At 54.0% G+C, this 18,815-nt stretch overlaps 6 protein-coding genes across 6 annotated transcripts; 4 read left to right on the top strand and 2 right to left on the bottom strand.

Annotated features, from left to right (window-relative positions):
• Positions 1–1,087: 1,087 nt before the first annotated feature.
• On the bottom strand, positions 1,088–1,872 carry J4E93_008647 (uncharacterized protein; the record flags this gene model as incomplete). Its single annotated transcript, XM_049346545.1, has 4 exons — positions 1,088–1,207; positions 1,262–1,453; positions 1,507–1,726; positions 1,835–1,872. 4 exons carry the CDS (start codon positions 1,870–1,872, stop codon positions 1,088–1,090), a joined length of 570 nt encoding a protein of 189 aa, XP_049196435.1.
• A 266-nt stretch (positions 1,873–2,138) lies between these two features.
• Positions 2,139–3,619, top strand: J4E93_008648 (uncharacterized protein; the record flags this gene model as incomplete). The annotated part of the gene is made up of 5 exons (XM_049346546.1): positions 2,139–2,279; positions 2,350–2,476; positions 2,523–2,782; positions 2,829–3,324; positions 3,567–3,619. The coding sequence occupies 5 exons, from the start codon at positions 2,139–2,141 to the stop codon at positions 3,617–3,619; spliced, it is 1,077 nt and encodes a 358-aa protein (XP_049196436.1).
• A 1,526-nt stretch (positions 3,620–5,145) lies between these two features.
• On the top strand, positions 5,146–6,466 carry J4E93_008649 (uncharacterized protein; the record flags this gene model as incomplete). Its single annotated transcript, XM_049346547.1, has 2 exons — positions 5,146–5,659; positions 5,727–6,466. 2 exons carry the CDS (start codon positions 5,146–5,148, stop codon positions 6,464–6,466), a joined length of 1,254 nt encoding a protein of 417 aa, XP_049196437.1.
• Positions 6,467–7,310: 844 nt separating this feature from the next.
• On the bottom strand, positions 7,311–9,113 carry J4E93_008650 (uncharacterized protein; the record flags this gene model as incomplete). Its single annotated transcript, XM_049346548.1, has 1 exon — positions 7,311–9,113. One exon carries the CDS (start codon positions 9,111–9,113, stop codon positions 7,311–7,313), a length of 1,803 nt encoding a protein of 600 aa, XP_049196438.1.
• Positions 9,114–10,989: 1,876 nt separating this feature from the next.
• J4E93_008651 (uncharacterized protein) lies at positions 10,990–12,600 on the top strand (the record flags this gene model as incomplete). The annotated part of the gene is made up of 2 exons (XM_049346549.1): positions 10,990–11,620; positions 11,672–12,600. 2 exons carry the CDS (start codon positions 10,990–10,992, stop codon positions 12,598–12,600), a joined length of 1,560 nt encoding a protein of 519 aa, XP_049196439.1.
• Positions 12,601–16,748: 4,148 nt separating this feature from the next.
• On the top strand, positions 16,749–18,423 carry J4E93_008652 (uncharacterized protein; the record flags this gene model as incomplete). The annotated part of the gene is made up of 2 exons (XM_049346550.1): positions 16,749–17,015; positions 17,554–18,423. 2 exons carry the CDS (start codon positions 16,749–16,751, stop codon positions 18,421–18,423), a joined length of 1,137 nt encoding a protein of 378 aa, XP_049196440.1.
• Positions 18,424–18,815: the final 392 nt, after the last annotated feature.

Raw genomic sequence — 18,815 nt, forward strand, 5'->3', positions numbered from 1 at the left:
GTCGCCACGGTGCGTGTCGGAGCGGAGCGTCGTGCCAAGGACGGGTGGAGGACGACGATGGCGTGGAGGTCGCGCGAGATGGCAGCTCTGGGGTGCCGGGTGTGGGTAGCGACGCTGGTGTCGTCGCGATGAAAAGGCGGCGGCTGATGCACGGCACTATGGGTCGGGGGTTAGCGTGAAGGAAGGTCTTGAACAGCGCCCTGGAGGGACCTCACGGCGCGCTACACGGGTCTGCCAAGAGATGCGATCACGACAACAACGCCTGCGATATATTTTGCCTGCACGAGAGGGCGCGATTGAAGCAACTGCACAAAGGGACTGCAGCGGGATCGTGCAAACTCTGAGCTGCTCAGCGCGAGGGGAAGAGCGGCCGCTCGTGAGCTGCGCCAAGTGGTCCACGTGATCTCGGTATTATTAGATCCCCTATGCTCCAGCCTCCCATTGCGCAGCATCGCGCTCTCATCAGAACTGCCTCGATATTTGTTTTTTACTCGCATAAAGCAATTCAGCACGTCAGACATGGCGGAATTGAAGTGTCGTGATCGCATCGCAGCTGGCATGCACCAGGGCCGATATCTAGGGAGGTTGGTGGGGCACATGTAACGCGAACCCGACCGTCATGCCCCGACAAGTACAGTGCTGGTAGCAGATCATTCATACACCCTGATGGGTTCACCGACTTGGTCGTAGTTGCGCCAAATCTAAGTCAACAATTCCTACACAGTAAAATTAAGGGGCTGCAAAGACTAAATGCACACTGTAGCCTGCGAGGCCGCCTTCAGCGATCAATGGTGCGTCGATGGTGTGGTAGTGCAATTGCGCGATTGCAATTACCCTCTAATTGGCTTCCATGGCCATCTTCAATAGTGCACCCTATCTAGTCGTGCATCGAGTCTGAGCACGAATCGTCTGCCCGACTCCATAACAGCACGACAGTATGCAATTCCTTCCAGACCATGTCTTCAGAGAATGCCTACCTTCCTATCGCATATCTCTCCGCCACGCTTCCACACTATACATGGATCGGCGAATGCCTGCTTGCTAAACCTAAATAGCAAGTGTAATTTCTCCTCGACCCTACCTCATTCTACTCGTCATCGGGTGGCATTTCGTCGTCAATGTAGCGGATCAGCGTTATCCGCATCTCCGTTGTGTCGTTGCCGCGAAGGACGTCACTGACAAAGTGCGCTTCAACCTGCATGTGTACCTGGTAGGTGTTAGTCCATTACCCACGCCACATCTTGATGCGGTATATGCGTACCATCTCTAGTGAACCCCGCAGCACGCCCACCAGTATGTTGGAGAACCACAATTCGTCCTGCGCGCGGCCGTCGTCAGGCAGCTCGACGAAGTCGGCCAGCGGGTTCTCCTCGAAGATGAGGGAGAATTGCTTGTTGTCGCTTGACCAGTTGGTGATTGTCGGTGTGATGTTGAGGAAGATCTTGAAGCCGACCTACAACCGCATGTCAGCTTGCGGTCTGTATCCCATTGACTCGGTGGCGCTACCTTTGAGATCATCTCCGAGACCTCGCGGAAGTTGGTGCAGGCAGGCGCGCTGGACTTGGCCAGGAAGTCTTCAATCAGCCGTATGCCGATGTTGTATCCCATGCGCTCCAGTTGCTTGTTGACATCGGCGTAGTTGTATTCGTAGTCCTTGCATAGTTGCGCGACAATGGTGCCGTATGTGAGGGTGACGAGTTCAGCGCTGACCTTGTCTACTCGAGTCCTGGCAGCGTCAGAAGCGATCGCTTAGAGTGGCCATATGCGAGACTTACTTCCACACTCTGACATCTATTAGCACATGTGCAGCAACTACTAGACGTCTGGAGCTCACTCCTCGCCCATGCGGGCTGCTTTGGTCGATGACGCCATGATTGCGGGGATTTAGTCGGACGATGTGTGTGGTGTCGAGGTGTGAGAGTAGACTGTGGCGTGTGTTTGGTATACTAAGTCGCGATATCAAGTCGTGTTGTTGCGTCGGGGAGCATGCGGACTGCGGAGGAGCGTACCTGGGACGCCCGGGCCTTAGCGTAGATCTGCCTTGAGGAAAGTTTACCAGCTACAACAACTGACCACAACCACCGCGCACCAATCCACAGACCCCACACGTATACCGAATCAAGCACCCCTCCATCGCCATGTCGAGAGAAAAGCGACCCGCCAACGAGGCTTTTGGCACGAGCCAGCTGGTCAAGCGCACCAAGTCGGACGCGAATCTGGGAAGCTCTGCAGTAGCCGTCGTGAATGGCTCGGGCGCAAATGGCGCGCTGATACAAGCGGTATGTTATGCCCACGGACTTTTGATAGAGTACCAAGCTGAAGATTGCGACGTGCTGACAGGTGCTGTAGGGCTCGCGTACCAGCGCGCTGCAGTCGCCGGTTATGGAGTTGACGGGCCATTCTGGCGAGATCTTCGCCGCGCGCTTCGACCCGACAGGACAGTACATAGCTTCGGGCTCCATGGACCGGTCTATATGTCAGTCATCTGTGAACACGTGAGAGATATGCGCTGACATGAACAGTACTCTGGCGCAGCTCTGGATCATGCGAAAACTACGGCATTCTCACTGGACACAAGCAGGCAGTCCTGGATCTGCACTGGTCGCGCGACTCCAAGGTTCTCTTCTCTGCCTCGGCAGACATGCACCTAGCAAGTTGGGATGTGGAGACGGGAGAGAGGATACGAAGACACCCAGGGCACGAGGAAGTTATCAACTGCATGGACGTGAGCAAGCGCGGTGAAGAGATGCTTGTGAGCGGGTCCGACGACGGCTACATCGGGGTGAGTGCATCAGTATATCGTCCCGGGACATTTCTAACTCTCGCAGATCTGGGACACGAGAACGAAGGATGCCGTAACATTTATCCCCACCGACTTCCCCATAACCGCTATATGCCTGGCTGAAGCCGGCAACGAGCTCTTCACCGGCGGCATCGACAACGACATCAAAGTCTGGGATCTGCGGAAACAAGCCGTCACATACACACTCCTCGGCCACACCGACACCGTCACCTCGCTCCAAATGTCCCCAGACAACCAAACCCTCCTCTCCAACGCACACGACTCGACCGTCAGAACATGGGACGTGAGACCCTTTGCGCCGGCAGATAGGCGCATCCAAACATACGACGGAGCCCCCACCGGCCAAGAACGCAACCTGCTAAAGGCAAGCTGGGACTCCAAGGGCGAAAAGATCGCAGCCGGTAGCGGCGACCAGAGCGTGGCCGTTTGGGAAACCCGGACAGGAAAGCTACTGCACAAGCTTCCCGGCCATCGAGGTGCCGTCAACGACGTGCGGTTCCACCCGCTCGGTGAACCAATCTGTAAGTACCCTAAATCTCCTTTTGCATTCGTCCCTCTACCTGTTCTCCGCTCTGGACCCCGCGCTACGCTTCAGCTTTCCGACTGGATGGTGGTCATGGCAGATTGGGTTTGGAGAACGAGCGAACAATTTCGATTGTTAGCGCTTGAGGCGGATAGGAGAGTAGTCCTTCGCATTGACACTCTTCACCGCTGAACACTAAGCTATGATCTTTCGAACACGAAGCTAACTTGGCAATTTTAGTGGTATCCGCATCTTCAGACCGCAAGCTCATGGTAGGCGAGCTAGGCAAGTGAACGTGGAGGTGAAGCAACTTGGTGCGTAGGAAGCAACTTGGCTACGCAAACATGCTTCGAGATGAAATCCCCAGTGGAGCGTGGAGACCGAGGAAAGCGTGGAGAAAGGCCCGAGGAACATCCGGCCCCACGGTACGTCAGAAGACGTTGTTTACATATAGAACTGGATACGCCGGTGCGACATTTGACAGGGTACGGAGTCGCATGTACTGTCTTCCCACAACACAGCGAAGGAAGGGGTCAAAAGACGCGTCGAGGAAACGACCCGCATGTTGCTTTTGGACAATGATGACGCGCAACACCATCGACAATGTAAAGAGTAAACAAAATACAACCAAAGTCAATCAAGATGAATACCCGCGTCTTATGCACCGTTATGAATGCCGTTGCACGTAAATAGCACACTTGCGAAGCTACTGGTGCTCAGTCGTTCCTCATTGGGGTAGACGTTTCATGTTGTTTTTGTGCGAGCCAACCAGCGTGCTGCGGGCCTGACGCTTTTGCTACCAGCGTCTTTTCCGGTCAACCACCACAGGCCTCGAGGAATCGAGAACACCCAGATCTGATGCACCGATACACGCGAACCGCGGTCCGTGACACGTCCTGGATCGCTGCTGCTGCCGGGCTGATGGCGGAGACGCGTTTCACCTTTCCAGCGATCAAAGTCTGATACGCCACTCGTCGCGGAAACGCATGGCGCTCAATGCTTTCTCGACTTCTGACCGTCCATCGCTATTGGGACGCTGTGACCCATGTCATCTTGGTGCGGACCGCGCGACCACCTCCTACTTTCCTACTCTTTCATTCCCTTCGTGTTTGTCTTGCATCTATTTTCCTTCCAGTCATTGGTAATAGAGGTAGCGGTTGCTGTGCTCCTGCTTGTTTCGCTTCTTTTCATTCTTTTGCGCTCGTTTGGCCGAGGTGCGCTGCTGGATAGCCCTGTCTGGTCCTTTTTTCCCACTCTTTTCCCTTTTACTATTCACTACTTTCAGAGTCTAGGAAGATCTTTGTTTCGACGACTTTTCGAGAAAGTTAAGAAGTTGGTAGCCAAACGGTTCGCTCCAACTGGATTACTTTGCATATGCTGGGTAGGGTCTTGGGCAAGGGCGAGATCCATTCATTGTTCTTTCACTCCACACTTTCTGTTCCTGGAAACGGTTCGGGTACGCGGCGTTCCTGCATTGGTTCTGGAGTATCCTTTCTCTTATTCGCCCTTGTCTTGTCTTGAGTGAAATCAACACGGAGACCTTCGGCTAGCACGACGCGTCTGCTATAAGGGATTCACGTACGCCCAAGATAGAACTTGGGGGCTCGTAACCGTATATTTCTGGACTTGAGGGAACCCACCGCGCTATATACGGATCACCATGTTTCGGTCACCACTCTTCGCTTGGTCGCCGCGGCCAGACCAGAACCAGGACTTCGACGCAACGCCGGCAACGCAGTCGACATCTCGGTTCAGCGCGTTCCGCAGTAATGTGCGGGGGATGGTCAACGGGTCGTCGATATACTCGCAGTCGCCGGCTATGAATAACAACAATAACATCAACACACCCAAAACGCCCTTCCTGGGCTTCTGGAACCGTCAACAACCGGCCAACCAGGAAGGCCTGCCCACCCATCAGAACGCGCATCGCGAATCACATGATTCGAGGGCTCCATTTCATGCGCATCACACAGCGGGCTCCTACATCGGCGCCATCAACCCGCCTCAAGACCCGCAGGAACCAACAACACTCTACGCTCGTCACCCAGCCGATGTACCACTGCCCAGCCAGCAGGAGGGCTTCGTAGACCCCGAGATCCAGCAACTACAAGATGAGATAAACGGCCGACGACACAAGCGACGGAAGCACCGAAGGAGAAAGCACCATCGCACCGAACGATCCGCATCCAACGCATCCAGCGGTTCCAACGGATGGGTACGCAGGCGAGAACAGCGCGGCACCACCGCAGTATACATCCGCGGATCAGCCGCACGCGGGAAGATGATCGCATGTGTGATATCCGGCACCTTTCTCATCACCATCCTCGCAATCTGTAAGTCTACCATCCCATCCCACCCCACCCCAAATACGTATCAACAACTAACATCAACCCCCAACAGACCTAGCAATCGCCCTAACCAACCGGTCCCTCGGCCAAGAAATCCACATCCTCTTCATCATGGTCCTCCTCACCATAACAATCTTCTTCTGCCACTCCCTCATCCGCCTCTGCATGCTCATGCTGAACCCGCCGCGCCACGAACACCGCGCCGCCATGCCCGACATGACGGGCGGCGGCGACGGTTTCCAGCCCATCGTCCCCATCCGCGTGCACCTGCGTCGCGACGAGGAAAGCGCAGAAGACGCGGATATGGATGACGTGTTGGAGAACGACATGGTGGGTGCGAGTGGGGATGAGGATGGGGGGAAGAATATGCCGCCGCCTCCGCCGCCCGCGTATGGCCTTTGGAGGAGTAGTGTGAGGGTTGATCCGAATTTGCTTCATTGGCAGAGGGTTGAGGATGCGACAAGGGGTAGTGCCATCTCTGCTGCTGCTCACTCTACTCGTGCCTCGCTCTCTGGTCCTGCGGCTCTCGCTGCGGCGTCTCTCCGCGGCAGCGCAGCCTCAACATCGTCACACCAACCGCCCCAGCACGAAGGTCCCCGCCCCCCTTCTTACGCCTCAGAAGACGGCGTAAGCTACATCGTTGAAGCGGAACCGAGACACACGACAAATGTACGGGATAGCACTCGAGGCGCGTTGAACGACATCCATCCTGCGTGGCGGCCTGGGTATGCGATGAGTGAGATTAGGGGTGGCGAGTTGCCGGCGAGTGCTATGAACGGTAGTCGCTCTTAGGAGCCGTATGGCTGTTTGTTTGCTATCGCATCGTGGCATAGCGCATCGCTCAGTTGTTTGGTTATATCTTGTAGCGTTCTAGCATTGCGTGTGTGTGTGTTTTGAGTACTTGAGGAGTGTGTATAATTGCCTGGTTATACCCACTTTCAAAACCTGCATCTCTTGTCCTCTATTCTCTATACTGCATTCTCGAGCTCACTTGATGACGTGCTCCTCATCTCCCACGTTTCTCACACTCTTACCCGCGCTCATCTCTCTCGTTCTTGCTTCTTCCTCTGTTTCGCCTCCTGTCACGGAAATGATGTCACTCATGTTTTTGTGAAACTGGAAGACGGGAAGAAAGAACGGAGGTGTACGTCACGCATGTTCTGGGTATAGTAAAGCAGTTTCAGCCTCTTGTGAACTTCTGTTTTGGCTGTTTTGTTAAATCACTCTGCGTGCGTCATTGTGAGTTGTATTTTTGCGTCTTGTGATTTCGTGGCTGGCTATTGCATTGTTCTGTTCCTGAGGGAACTCGTTCTAGCGCGTATGCGTGAAGTCAAGGTAGTGTATATACGGTATCGTTCTGTCTCGTTCTATGAAGGCGAGCTTTTTTAAGGTTGCCGATATTGATCGTCATTAAACGCTTTCGTGGCGTCCATTAAATGAGCATCCTCTTTAGTCCTTCCTCCGCTTCTCTTGCTGTTCTACCCCTCATATCGCATAATTCCTGATTTCTCAATCCTCTCTCGCTCGGAATAGATCACGGAGTAGTCCTCAGATACCCCGTCTCAAGCTTCCCCCTTGACCCAGCCTTCGCTCTTCATATTCGTTCAAGTCGAAACCAGACTGTTTCCTCATGGCTTCATCTCTCTCCCTTATATATATGTCCAATCTGTCCTCCTCCGTTCTCCTTCCGTGCCGAATCCTGCCAATCATTCCAATACTCTTTTCGGAGCGCGGACCACATAGCGCGTCGACCCCCTTCCACGTCCTTTTTGTCATTAGACAGGTCCATAGCAAATTGGTACCCTCTTTGCTGCAGCTCGACTGATTTGAGCTTCGCATGCCGGTTCTCAACGCGGCTAGCTAATACAGTAGCAGAAGCAGAGTACGTCGCGCTGATGAGCTTCCCGTGCCCGTCCATCCAGATATCCGGTAGCTTGTCCTCTGCAACGTCCCAGCCAGCTATGACATCAGATAGGAGCAAGAAGACTCTTCGCTCCAGATCTGGCAGGGGAATCTTGCCACTATGCATTCCTTCGCACGCATCTGCCCCTGGGCGCTTGAGCGAGATGGAGATGCTCACCTGTTCTTTTGCGGCATCTTTCAACGCCTTTATGAGGCCTACGATGTTGATACGCAGCGTGCTTAGTGATGTTGCGGCGGCGGTTTCGAAGACGAGAGCGATGTTGAATGACGCGATGGATCTATCCCATCTGGGTACGAAGAAGCAACAAGGACGTGTCAGGCAGTGTACTCGCAAAAAGTGGAAGTCCTTGAAACTGGTCCTACTCTTGGTACTCGTTTTGACCATGGTAACGTTTGTGTTGTGAGATAACATGTTCCTGATCATAAAGTCAGAACGTGACTCCCTGCTGAGCTGCCAGATATTCAGCTGTAGCCCATGTATGGTATGATTGTCCATGTCTAGTATGGGACCTTCAGGCGATAGTGCCGCTAGTTTCATGATCTTTGACAGAATACTTCGAGGAAGGTCTAGAAGGTGGCGTGGCTTTGAGCCCAGTTGTCTGATGATGACGTCTCCATTCTGGTCGACTGCGAACTCCCTCCAGTGACTATGTTCCTTGTCAAATGTGACTCGCATGTATCGTTCCGTAAAATGCATGCTGACAAAGTGAATAAGCCGGTCGAAATTGGCGAATCTTTGCAGACTGAATTCTCCGTTTCCGATCAAACTGGAGACGATTGCATTGAAGTCATTGACCAAGTTCTTCGGGTACTGTATTTTCTGCTCCTCATACCGCTTCTTCCTTTCATCAGTCCGTGCAAAAGCGTTCTCGCACTCAGGGTCCAGTCTCCTACGAGTGCAAGCGAATGTCATTGGTGACTTTTCTGCACCATCCTTCCAAAGCAATCGTAACAAAGGCAATGCATCGAAACCATCAAGTTGATGCTTGCAAGCGGGATAGCACATAGCGTCGACATCGATATGTACCTTCTTTAGCATCCCAAACTGACTGCCAATGTTGGATAGCCATACGGAAGCATATGCGAACTGATGATAAGCTTTCCCATCGAAGTCGTCATAGCGCGGGTTATTTCTCCCATCATGGCGATCGAGCACACGCGAGAAAACGAAGGTATTGTCGCTATAAAACACACTGGCCGCTTCATGGTAAACCTGTCGACAGACCAACAGCAGCGGTAATCCCAAGTGGAAATCGTGTGTGAACTCATCATCGGCGCCGATTCTGGATTCAAATTCCGTGTCGAACCTGGTTGTTAAGGCGTAGAATTCCTGGTCTGTTTCGTAATTCCTTCGTTTGGGTTCGACCGCATGGTAAGCATCGGTGTTGTGAAGGAGGATTGGTTTGGCGCGCTTGAACAACTGTTCGTAAATCAAGTTGCGGATCTCGCCTGGCCGGTCAAGGAATGAGGGCTCGCTTGGATCGGCTGGGTGTGAGTCTCGCTTTGGAATTTGCATCCTGGCGATGGTGCTGGACTCAGTTGGATGGAATTATGCTATGGACGATGCGCGACGAAAGAGCGACGAGTCGTGAGCTACCGCGAGCAACGCCAACGAGGACAGAAACGATTATGTACAGATCTGAGGTGCTCGCCCGCAGCGCGGTCGAGTGGAATATGGCGACGTCGAATCTGAGAGCGAATGCTGATATTTCTTCGCGACAAGCATGCAACTCTGCCCTTGCAAAATGTGACAGGAGGGTCGTCGCCCAGAGAGACGAGAGCAGTCGTGGAAGGCTCAAGCTTGCCGGCGGGAATTTACGGTGCCAACGAGCGAAGAGGTGAGATGCAGCTCAAGGACGCGCCGTGACGATTGTAAACAAGTTGAGGCTTGCTCCAGGCCCCCATCACGCCTTCCCGTCCTCGACGAATGCCAAGACACACGTGATTATGTAGCTAAACTACAAGCAGATGTTGCAGCAGTCTCATGGGGAGGATGCGTTGTCTCAGATAAAGGAATTGTAACAGACGGCGAGATATAGCAGATGGCGGCAGATGACCGGACACATGATATCAACGTCTAAGACGATCGTCCTGAGAAACTGTACCTGTGAACTGAGGCTGACCAGCCAAGCGCCTGCAAAGGCAGTCTGGGTGTAACTTTTCTGATCTCGATAAGTTTCGTGCAACCGGGTGTCATAATCATGTCGAATACCGAATCTAAAGACCTTGAAGGAGTTCCAACGGTAAAATGCTCCAGCAGCTTCATAGTAGATCTGGTGACAAGTGAGTAGGAGGGATGTGGCTCCTTCGAAGCCATGACGAAAGTCTTTGCAACATTGGTGAGTAATGATGGTGCGCTCAGATCTGTAGAGCAGAGTAGCCCTCGCGGATCTTCACGATGCTCAGATCGGTCGGTTGATGGCCGTGTTAATGATGAGGGCGGGCGCTGGGAGGTGGCTGATGGGTCGGTCTGCTGGTATCGATGCATTGTTTACGAGTGGGGGACAGAAGGCGAGAGAAGCCATCGCCAATGAGCTGTAGACAGAAGGAGCAGGTGACCTAGTAATGGAAGTGACCATATTCGGAAACCGCGAAGTACCAAGTTGCGTTTCCTACGGAAGGTGCAGGCCGCTGCCGACCATGGTGCATACGTCTCACCACCTTACCAACGCAGAGCCTCTGTGCACATTGTATTCAACAGGGTGCGTTATGCCAGGGAAGCGAAAAAGCAGGAAAGCGCGACAGTCGAGATGATGGCAGGAGTCGAAGTCCCACGAGACGAATGGGGGAATGGATGCAGAGCGGGAGCTAGGTGAATCTAACCGCAACGGCAAGATGACGAAAGCTGCTGACGTTGTTCTTGTTGGAAAGACGATGCTTCACCAAGAAGTACACGATGAAGTCGCGGGGTTGTTGGCGACTACCCTGCGTGAAGACGTGAGTCGTCCGTGCATGACGCGTTCCGAGGCGCATGCACAGCAGATCATCAACACAAGACGGGCGCATCTCGCATGTGAAGGGGCAAAGACGCTTCGCGAATCTTTTGGAGGCGGAAATACGACCGTACACATCTTCACACACAGAAGATATGTTTGCCTCCATGTGGCGCAGTGCACAGCCACAGCGTTGATTGGCCGAGTTCAGAGCTCCCCGTGGCTGAGCATGGTTACGTCAGAATGCCTGTCGCAAGCGCGGCGTCTCGAGCAGGTTGCACATGGGCAGTCGACTCCCTGTCGCTTGCATTCCATAAAAAGGTTGTTGCTCCTGCACTCGTACACCGAAATAGAAGATACCCCTCCTGCCCATATCCCTCGACAGACACCTAATTGTCCCTTCATCTCTCCTTCACCCACCAACCTACCTCGATACCCCGCGAAACACGTCTCGCAAGCATGAGCGGCCATGGAGATCCTCGATTGCTCTACACAGTCGGCGGCATTAAAGCCTACCACATCCAGCAGGGCGAGGAGAGCCCTCTCACACCCTCAGGGCCGCAGACGCTCTCGCTGCTGATGGTCCCCACCAACTCGCCCTTTGCAGACCTCAGCAACACGCGCGGCCAGAACGAAGCGCCCGAAGAAGACTTCTACCTACACCTCAACCTCCCCCCGGAGCTAGACCTCCCCCTCCCCGCGACGACACAGATCTACCACCAGCCACCGCGCAGCTACCTGATACCGCGATGGGACTTGGGCCCAGAGAGCGGCGCCTTCACACGCATTGAGTTCCCGCCAATTGGCAAGGGCTCGACATCGGTCACGCAGGAAGATGTGGATACCTTTGAGACTATCTTGGCACAGTGCACAGCCTTCCTCGAGCGTGCGCAGGCCCCCTCACACGAGAAGGGCAAGGGCGACATCAAGGCATACAACCCCCAGGACTACCAGCCAGGCCAGGGCTACGCAGGCGCTGTGAACAATGGCGAGGTCGTCTTGGTCGACGAGGAGAACGGCAGCGTTGTCGGTGAGCTGGCCGAGGGTGCCATGATCCACGCCGACCCAGCATTGCAGCAGGGATCCAAGAGTATGTCATCTGAACCTTTTCCGCGCGCGCAGGTCACTCATGCTAACACAGGTCAAGATCCCGTCGAGATTGTCGTCTCTCCAGATGGCAAGCGCATCGATATCCGACCGCTCGAAGAAGACTACCTCGAAATGGCCCGCCATCCCGCATACAAAGACTCTGGCCTCGTGCAGAACGCCGCCGCCGCATCTCGCCTTGTCGTTACCGGCTCCAGCTACCTTAGTAACATGATGGTATCCGGCGCCGAGAACTTCATCAACAAGACGAGGCCGAACGAGAAGCCCATGGTCTTCAAGCCTGCCACCCACGAGCGCGTCCGCAAGATCAACACCCTTACAACCGGCGTCGCTGGCTACTCAGCCAAGACTGTAGGCCAGCTTACCAAGTACGCCCAGAATGCTGCAGCAGGAATGGCAGGCCACAAGAAGACACACGCCAAGAGCGTGAACCCAGACGGCACGCCCAACACAAACTACAAGCCAGGACTGTTGAACAAGAGCTTGATCGCCTTCTCCACGGTCGCTGACGGTATCTCGCACTCAGGCAAGCAACTCCTGACCAGCAGCGGAGCCGCAGCCAGCGCCGCTGTCGGCCACAAGTACGGCGCCGAAGCAGGACAAATCACCACCAACCTCGCCGGCGGCGTCAAGAACGTCGGCCTCGTCTACATCGACGTCACGGGCGTCAGCAGAAAAGCCATCATCAAGTCCGTGGCCAAGGGCATGGTCGTCGGCAAGGTCAAGGACAAGAAGGGCAACGAGCAGACCGTCATGGTCGGTGGTGGCGATGGCGGCACTATCACGCCCAGCGACTTGAACCTAAATGTCGGTGTCTCCAACAACAATGCCCCTCCCAACCAGTCTAGCACTCCTACGCCTGGTGGTCAGGTTTCGTTTGGTGGACCGCCGCCTAGTTACCGTCAGGGTGTTGGTGAGTCGCTTGAGGGTCAGCCTGCGTACTATCCTCAGGAGAAGAGGTAGAGCGGGTTATGAGATATGAGGTATGAGGTTATGACATGGAGCGACTGGTATCGCATGTAAAGAGTTGAGGTAGCTTTCTTTTCCTAGTTTGTCCGCACGCTGTCTGCTGTTCTAGCGATATACACTTTCAATGAGAGATGTTGATGAAATATCATTATCTCCAAGTCTTTTCACGTCTAACTTTATCTAATTTGCTGACACTCCGCCCGTCTTTCTTCCCACATCACTCGAACCGAGCGCCTTCCTCTCCAACCTACCAAACTCGACAAACTCAAAGCTCCCCTTCCACACCCTCCGCGGAACGTAATTACTCCAACACCTCTCTATGCTCCTCGGAGCGAAGACTGGGATACATGAAAACGCTGCGATTACTGTGGAGAGGGGGGCATGAAGGGGGCCGGGGCGAGTACACTCATATTGACAGGAAGTCTGCACTATAATATATCCCGTAGGAGTCGAAAATCGCGATATCCTCGAACCGCAGAAGAGTGGGTTATTGTGGGCTATATAACAACGGCGTGGGCAGCTATAGGAGGGGACAGAAGAAGGAGGGTAGGGAGAGGGGCAACAGGAGAGGAAGAGGAGTATGACGGTGAAGAAGGGGGCCGGGGCGAGTACAGCATACCGTCCTATAATTCGGCCACGTAGAAAGTCAAAAAAGCGGTCTCCCTCACTGTGCAGAAGCGAGGGTATAGGACAACACAACGCCGCATCTGTGGAGAAGACAGTATGACGGTGAAGAAGGGGGCCGGGGCGAGTAGGGCACATATCGACCACAAGCCTCTACTATGGTGTGGCCACGTAGGAGCAAAAAGAGCGGTGTTAGCCCCCCAGGGGTCCTTTTCATGCGCTGCGTTCCCAAGCGGATGGTTCGCGTAAAAGGCGGTGATGGTTCGTTACAGAGCCCACCTCAATCCTCCGGCGACTGACTCTTGTTACTCTTTACGGCGGCTTGGTACTTGCGTGCTTTGTTAACGGCGAGGTCGGAGTCGGTCGGAGTCAAGGTCCCCCGTTGTACCGACCTCCCCGTACGGCGCAGTCCTGTCTCGGTATTCTCGGTCTCCGCGCATCCCGTATCTCGTATGGCGTCTCTACGGCGTAGTTCAGCTTCGACTCGAGTCGCCTACTCCGTTGTTGCATTGAATAGCGAGGAAAGTGGAAAGTGCGAGACGGTGTCTCGTACGAGTGTGCTGGCTCGGAAGATACCGATGTAACTATGTAACGACAATGTGGATCAGTGGAGATCCTATACCGCAGGTTTCCTGACTGAGGACTGAGACTTCCGTGTTAAGAACTGGGAAGACTTCCCGCTTCAGACCTGCGGCTGAGTCGAACGTTCCATCACGACTCGTCACCTATATTATTACTACTCCTTCGGTTATTACAACGTTCCGGGTACCGACCGTCGCCTGTCAGTGTCCTCGTCACGACACCTCGGTACTGTAGATCATGACGACTCATTCTAGAGTCATTCGAACGTTCCATCTCCATGCCCCATCACATCTGCCACGACTCGTTCCTCTATAACACTCCAGGGCTCGTTTTGCTATGAAAACGGGCTCATCTTAACTCGCTTCCCCTTGCTGTGCTATAGTATACCCCTTCACGTCCTCATAACGGCGTTCCGAACCAACGAGGATACGCATCCTGCGTATCGTACGATCGATCGCCGCGGGTGCGCCGTGGAGTTATAGACAACGTTCTGCTGTGATAATACCTGGGAAAGGGTAGTTACTACGGCGTATGTATGTTAAGCTAAGCTACCGGTATGGTATATCCTCGGTTGATGGACGGTAGGTATATCGGGATCTACGCGTTGTACCTACCCTTACCACGACGACTATACACACGCCATTCAACCGTGGTCCGTCACATCACCTCCGCGCCGCCTTCGTCTCCGCCTGCAATACTGGACTGAGGTCGTGTCGCCTCACGACTTGGGGGGTGTGATGTGCAGTCTGCAGTCTGCAAGTCAAAACTGCAAGTCAGACAACCCCCTTCCCCTCCCTTTCCCTATACCACCACCCACTATACTCCCCCTCCCCCCCATATCACGACATCGTCACTTACGTCGGCTCGGCACCGTTGGGAACCGTTAGAGGGCACCGTTAAAGGGCGCTTAGCATGGCTTGATACGCGATTGGTATATGTTTCATGCTTTATACGCCCCCTGTCTTGCGGCGCGCTCGCTTACCCTGAGATGATGCGCGCGCTTGGCTCTTATACCTGCTTTACTGAAGTGAGGTATACGGTTGGGGGAGCATGGAAGGGATGAGATGAGAATTCTCCGATGCAATGCCGTTGGCTGATCTGCGGTTGCGCGAAGAGGCGTGTTTGGGGTGGGCTGTTGAGTGCGCATGTATGGGCTTGGCGGCGGTGGGATTTCAGGGTTGTAGTGGGTGGTGTTGACGTCGTTGTTACGGCGAGAGTAGTTTTTCACTGTTCTTTTGTTTGCTTCTCGTATGTGTGATGATGGTTGCGTATATCGCATATGTGTGGCTGGAAGGAGGAGATGTAGAGGTGTGGACGGGAACTAGGATACCTAACGAGTGTTGTTTTTCGGCCTACAGGCCGAGGTATTCCAACGAACGGATTACTACACTATAGAAAGAAGAAAACAAACAACTACAAGCCTACCGATGAATGTAAAATTCCTTTCCCATCTTATGCTTCCTTTTGACATTCCACACAACGCCCCAAACCCTGCCGTAACCACATCGTTCATCGTGGCTGCCGTCCCGTCTCCCGTAGACCGATAACTTGCAGCCGCGGAGCCTAACATACCTACTCCTACAATCACCACACACACGCATGCACAACAAACACAGCACACGCAGCTATCAAAGAAGAACAACACATACCTGCATCAGTATCTACACCCTCCCAGCCCGCCATCCCAACAAGCACCCGCTCACGCGACTTCACCCGTAGTCGCAGTCGTAATCGTCGTCGTCGTCGTCGTCGTCCTACGTAGCACATGACCATTAACCGCTTCGCTACACCTGCATACCAGCCTCATTTTTTCCACCGCTGATCGTCCTCATCGCCGCATCGCGCATGTGACCTACGTCACAGGTGCATGGCTATCCTGACCAACGACTGCAGTTCACGATCGAAGTATCAAGCATGCATCGCAATAACCACATTGATGAAGCATAACAAGTGCCTTACGCGATACTTTCCATGGTTCTCTGCCGCGGAGTGTGTCTCGCGTGACGGCGAGGTTGGAAATGACGATGAAAGACCCAGCACGTGGCTGGTATGACCGTAACGCCGTAGTAAAACACCGCCGCCGTTGCGCCGAAGTCTACTATCTGTGGAGACGCGTATCTGCACGACGGGCTGTCGATGCGATGGCCAGATCGAGTCGATTGATCGAACGGGCTGGGGAAGTGGAGCTGGGTTGTGAGCCATCAAGCAAGTGTGAGGCAAGTCATTCCCGCCGCGCAGCCCAACGCCAACGGACGGCTTCGAAAAGCAACGGTGAGGTCGGGTTCAAGTTTCTTATTCCAGACCGTATGTGAGGCGAGAAAAAAGGACCACGCGGGCACGAAGGGACCGTTGTTCGGGAACGGGAAACTGGGCGCAAGGTGGTTAGGCAGACTGAGGCGTATAAGAGAAGCAAATATCTCTCTATCGTGGTTTCTTTTTTCGTTTTCATCTCGAGTATACCGTTCGAAAGAGAAAACAAAGTTATTGTCTATCAATCTACCAATCATAATCGTCTACTTCTCTTTACACTACACTATACACGAACACCTTCCTACTCGAGTAAAAAGTCTACATCTCAAACAACAACCATGCTCTTCGAAGCCCTCAGCGTCCTCGTCATCGGCGGTTTGAAACTTACAGCCGTGGGCCTGGCATTCAAATGGATGGCGAGGTACTAGACTCGCCTCATCACGTCTTGTCAAACATGGACGGGAAGGAGTGAGGCGACGATGGGGAGTGTCGCAGCCAGTCAGAACAGCGGGGTGGTGGTGCGATTGCCCCGCTGAATGGTGTGAGGCAGGCGCGGGGTAGTTCACCGGGAACCATCACAGAGCGATAACGGAACGGAGCCGCTACAACATCAACACCACCAACACCAACATCAACACCAACGATAACACTGTTTACCGCTCCATCCCACACCAGCACACGGCACCATGCCAGACCCCCCACAGACCTTCACGTCCCTGCCCATACTCCCGCTCAGCGCCGCGCTGAACCCGGCTACCAAACCGCAGTTCCTGCGCGACCTACGCGATGCCTTGTTGAACGTGGGGTTTTTGTATCTGAGCGAAACGGGGCTGCCGGAGGGGTTGGTGCAGGATGTGATTAAGGAGTGTGGGAGGTTCTTTGAAGAGTTGCCGAGGGGGGAGAAGGAGAAGATTGAGATGAAGAAGGAGAGGAGTTTTTTGGGGTGGAGTAGGGTGAGTTTGTGATTTCTTTCTTGTTGTTACTTCATGTCTTTTGTCGTTGGATGAGGAAGTGGGAAAGAAAGAAGAAGGTGAGAAGAGAGACGACGATTATGCAGATAAGACGATGGTCTATTACAAGCTATCGCTATGCTACGCTATGCATGGTGTGTACGGAAAGAGAGAGAAAAAAGATACCTAAGAAACTATGATACAGAGAACCGAAGAACGAAGAAAGAGAGAAACCGGCCGTAAACCCATAACGCGTATATCACAATAAACCTCCAATGCCCTCTTCTCTTCTCATACCAACGCCAGCTGCAAAATCAGAATAAAAAATACAGATAACAGAATCACCCGGGTATATCCCAAATAGACGACGCCAACAATATGTACTCGACGGCCGTTAACTTGCACACACACTCTCTCTCCTGCCATTACTCCATCCCATCTCTTCCTCGTATAACTCAAAACTTTTGCTTTCTTTCTTTCTTTTGGTCGTCAAACGACTCGTCGTAAAATGCATGCTGACAAGAATCTCCTTTCTTCGTAGCTCGACAACGAAACCACGGCATTCAATCCAGACCACAGGGAACAACTCGATCTCTCGACTCCACACGCACTACCGGCACCCGACGCACCGCTGTACCACAACTTGCTCGCACCGAACCAATGGCCGTCGGCTGACCATCTCCCGTCTTTCAGACCAGTCTACGAAGACTACATACGGCGCATGGCGCACATCTCCACGCTCTTCACGTCGCTGATCGCAGAGGCGATTGGCTTGCCTGCGGACGCGTTTGAGAAGTTCTTTGATCGCGACCAGCAGCACAAGCTCAAGATTGTCAAGTATCCCGAGGTTGATGTGGGGGACCTGCCGGCTGGGGCGAGCGAGATGGAGCGGAAGAAGTGGGAGGTCAAGCGCCAGGGCGTGGGTCCGCATAAAGATAGTATGCTCACCAGCTACCTGCTGCAGGCGTCCGATCAGCTCGGCCTGCAGGCGCAGAACGCAAAGGGCGAGTGGATAGACTGCAAGCCCATACCTGGTACGCTTGTTGTGGCGATCGGACAGGGCATGGAGGCGCTGACAGATGGGGTTTGCGCGTCAACTACACATCGCGTTCTCAGTCCGCGCAAGGGAGAAGGGGCGCGGTACTCGGTGCCGTTCTTCCAAGGCGTGAGCTACGACGCGCAGTTTGAAGCCATGGATGTGCCGGACGAGGTACTACAGCTGAGGGACCAGGCGAGGAAGAAGCGCAAGGACGATGTGGAGTTTACGTTTGTAAAGGGACGATGGGGACACCTCGGCGAGGCCACGCTGATGAACAGGATCAAGAGCCATCCCGACGTTGGCGAGCGGTGGTACCCTAACGAGCTGAAGCACATCCGCGCGCAGCAGGCAGCAGCGCAGGCGTCGTCATGAAGGCGATAGCAACCAGGAGAGAGCCTGTAGTCGTAGTGTAGCAGACCATGCCCGACACACGCAGCACCAGCGGCCTCGGGTTCACGTGAAGCTTCCGTTCCGTCAGCGTTCCGTCAGCGTTCATGCGGTGTGACAAACAATCACACGAGAGCACTGCCGCCATCGTGATCCAGGATCAAGGGACAATACGGTGAGCTCATGTCCACTTCACATGGTTGTGTATCGGCAACGCTTCCCTATGCAGGACACAAGCGAGCGCAGGCGAGCTACTGCACCCAACGGCGCAATGCGATTGGGCGGAAGCGCGCCCGAACGCATGTATCCCATGTGAGCGGATCCGCGGGACGCCACGCAAAGCCTCCACACCCTGGCCTTGGCAACAAAGGCTCCGC

The sequence above is a fragment of the Alternaria ventricosa genome, assembly GCF_023758065.1.
Source record: "Alternaria ventricosa strain BMP 2768 chromosome Unknown scaffold_17, whole genome shotgun sequence".
NCBI lineage: Eukaryota > Fungi > Ascomycota > Dothideomycetes > Pleosporales > Pleosporaceae > Alternaria > Alternaria ventricosa.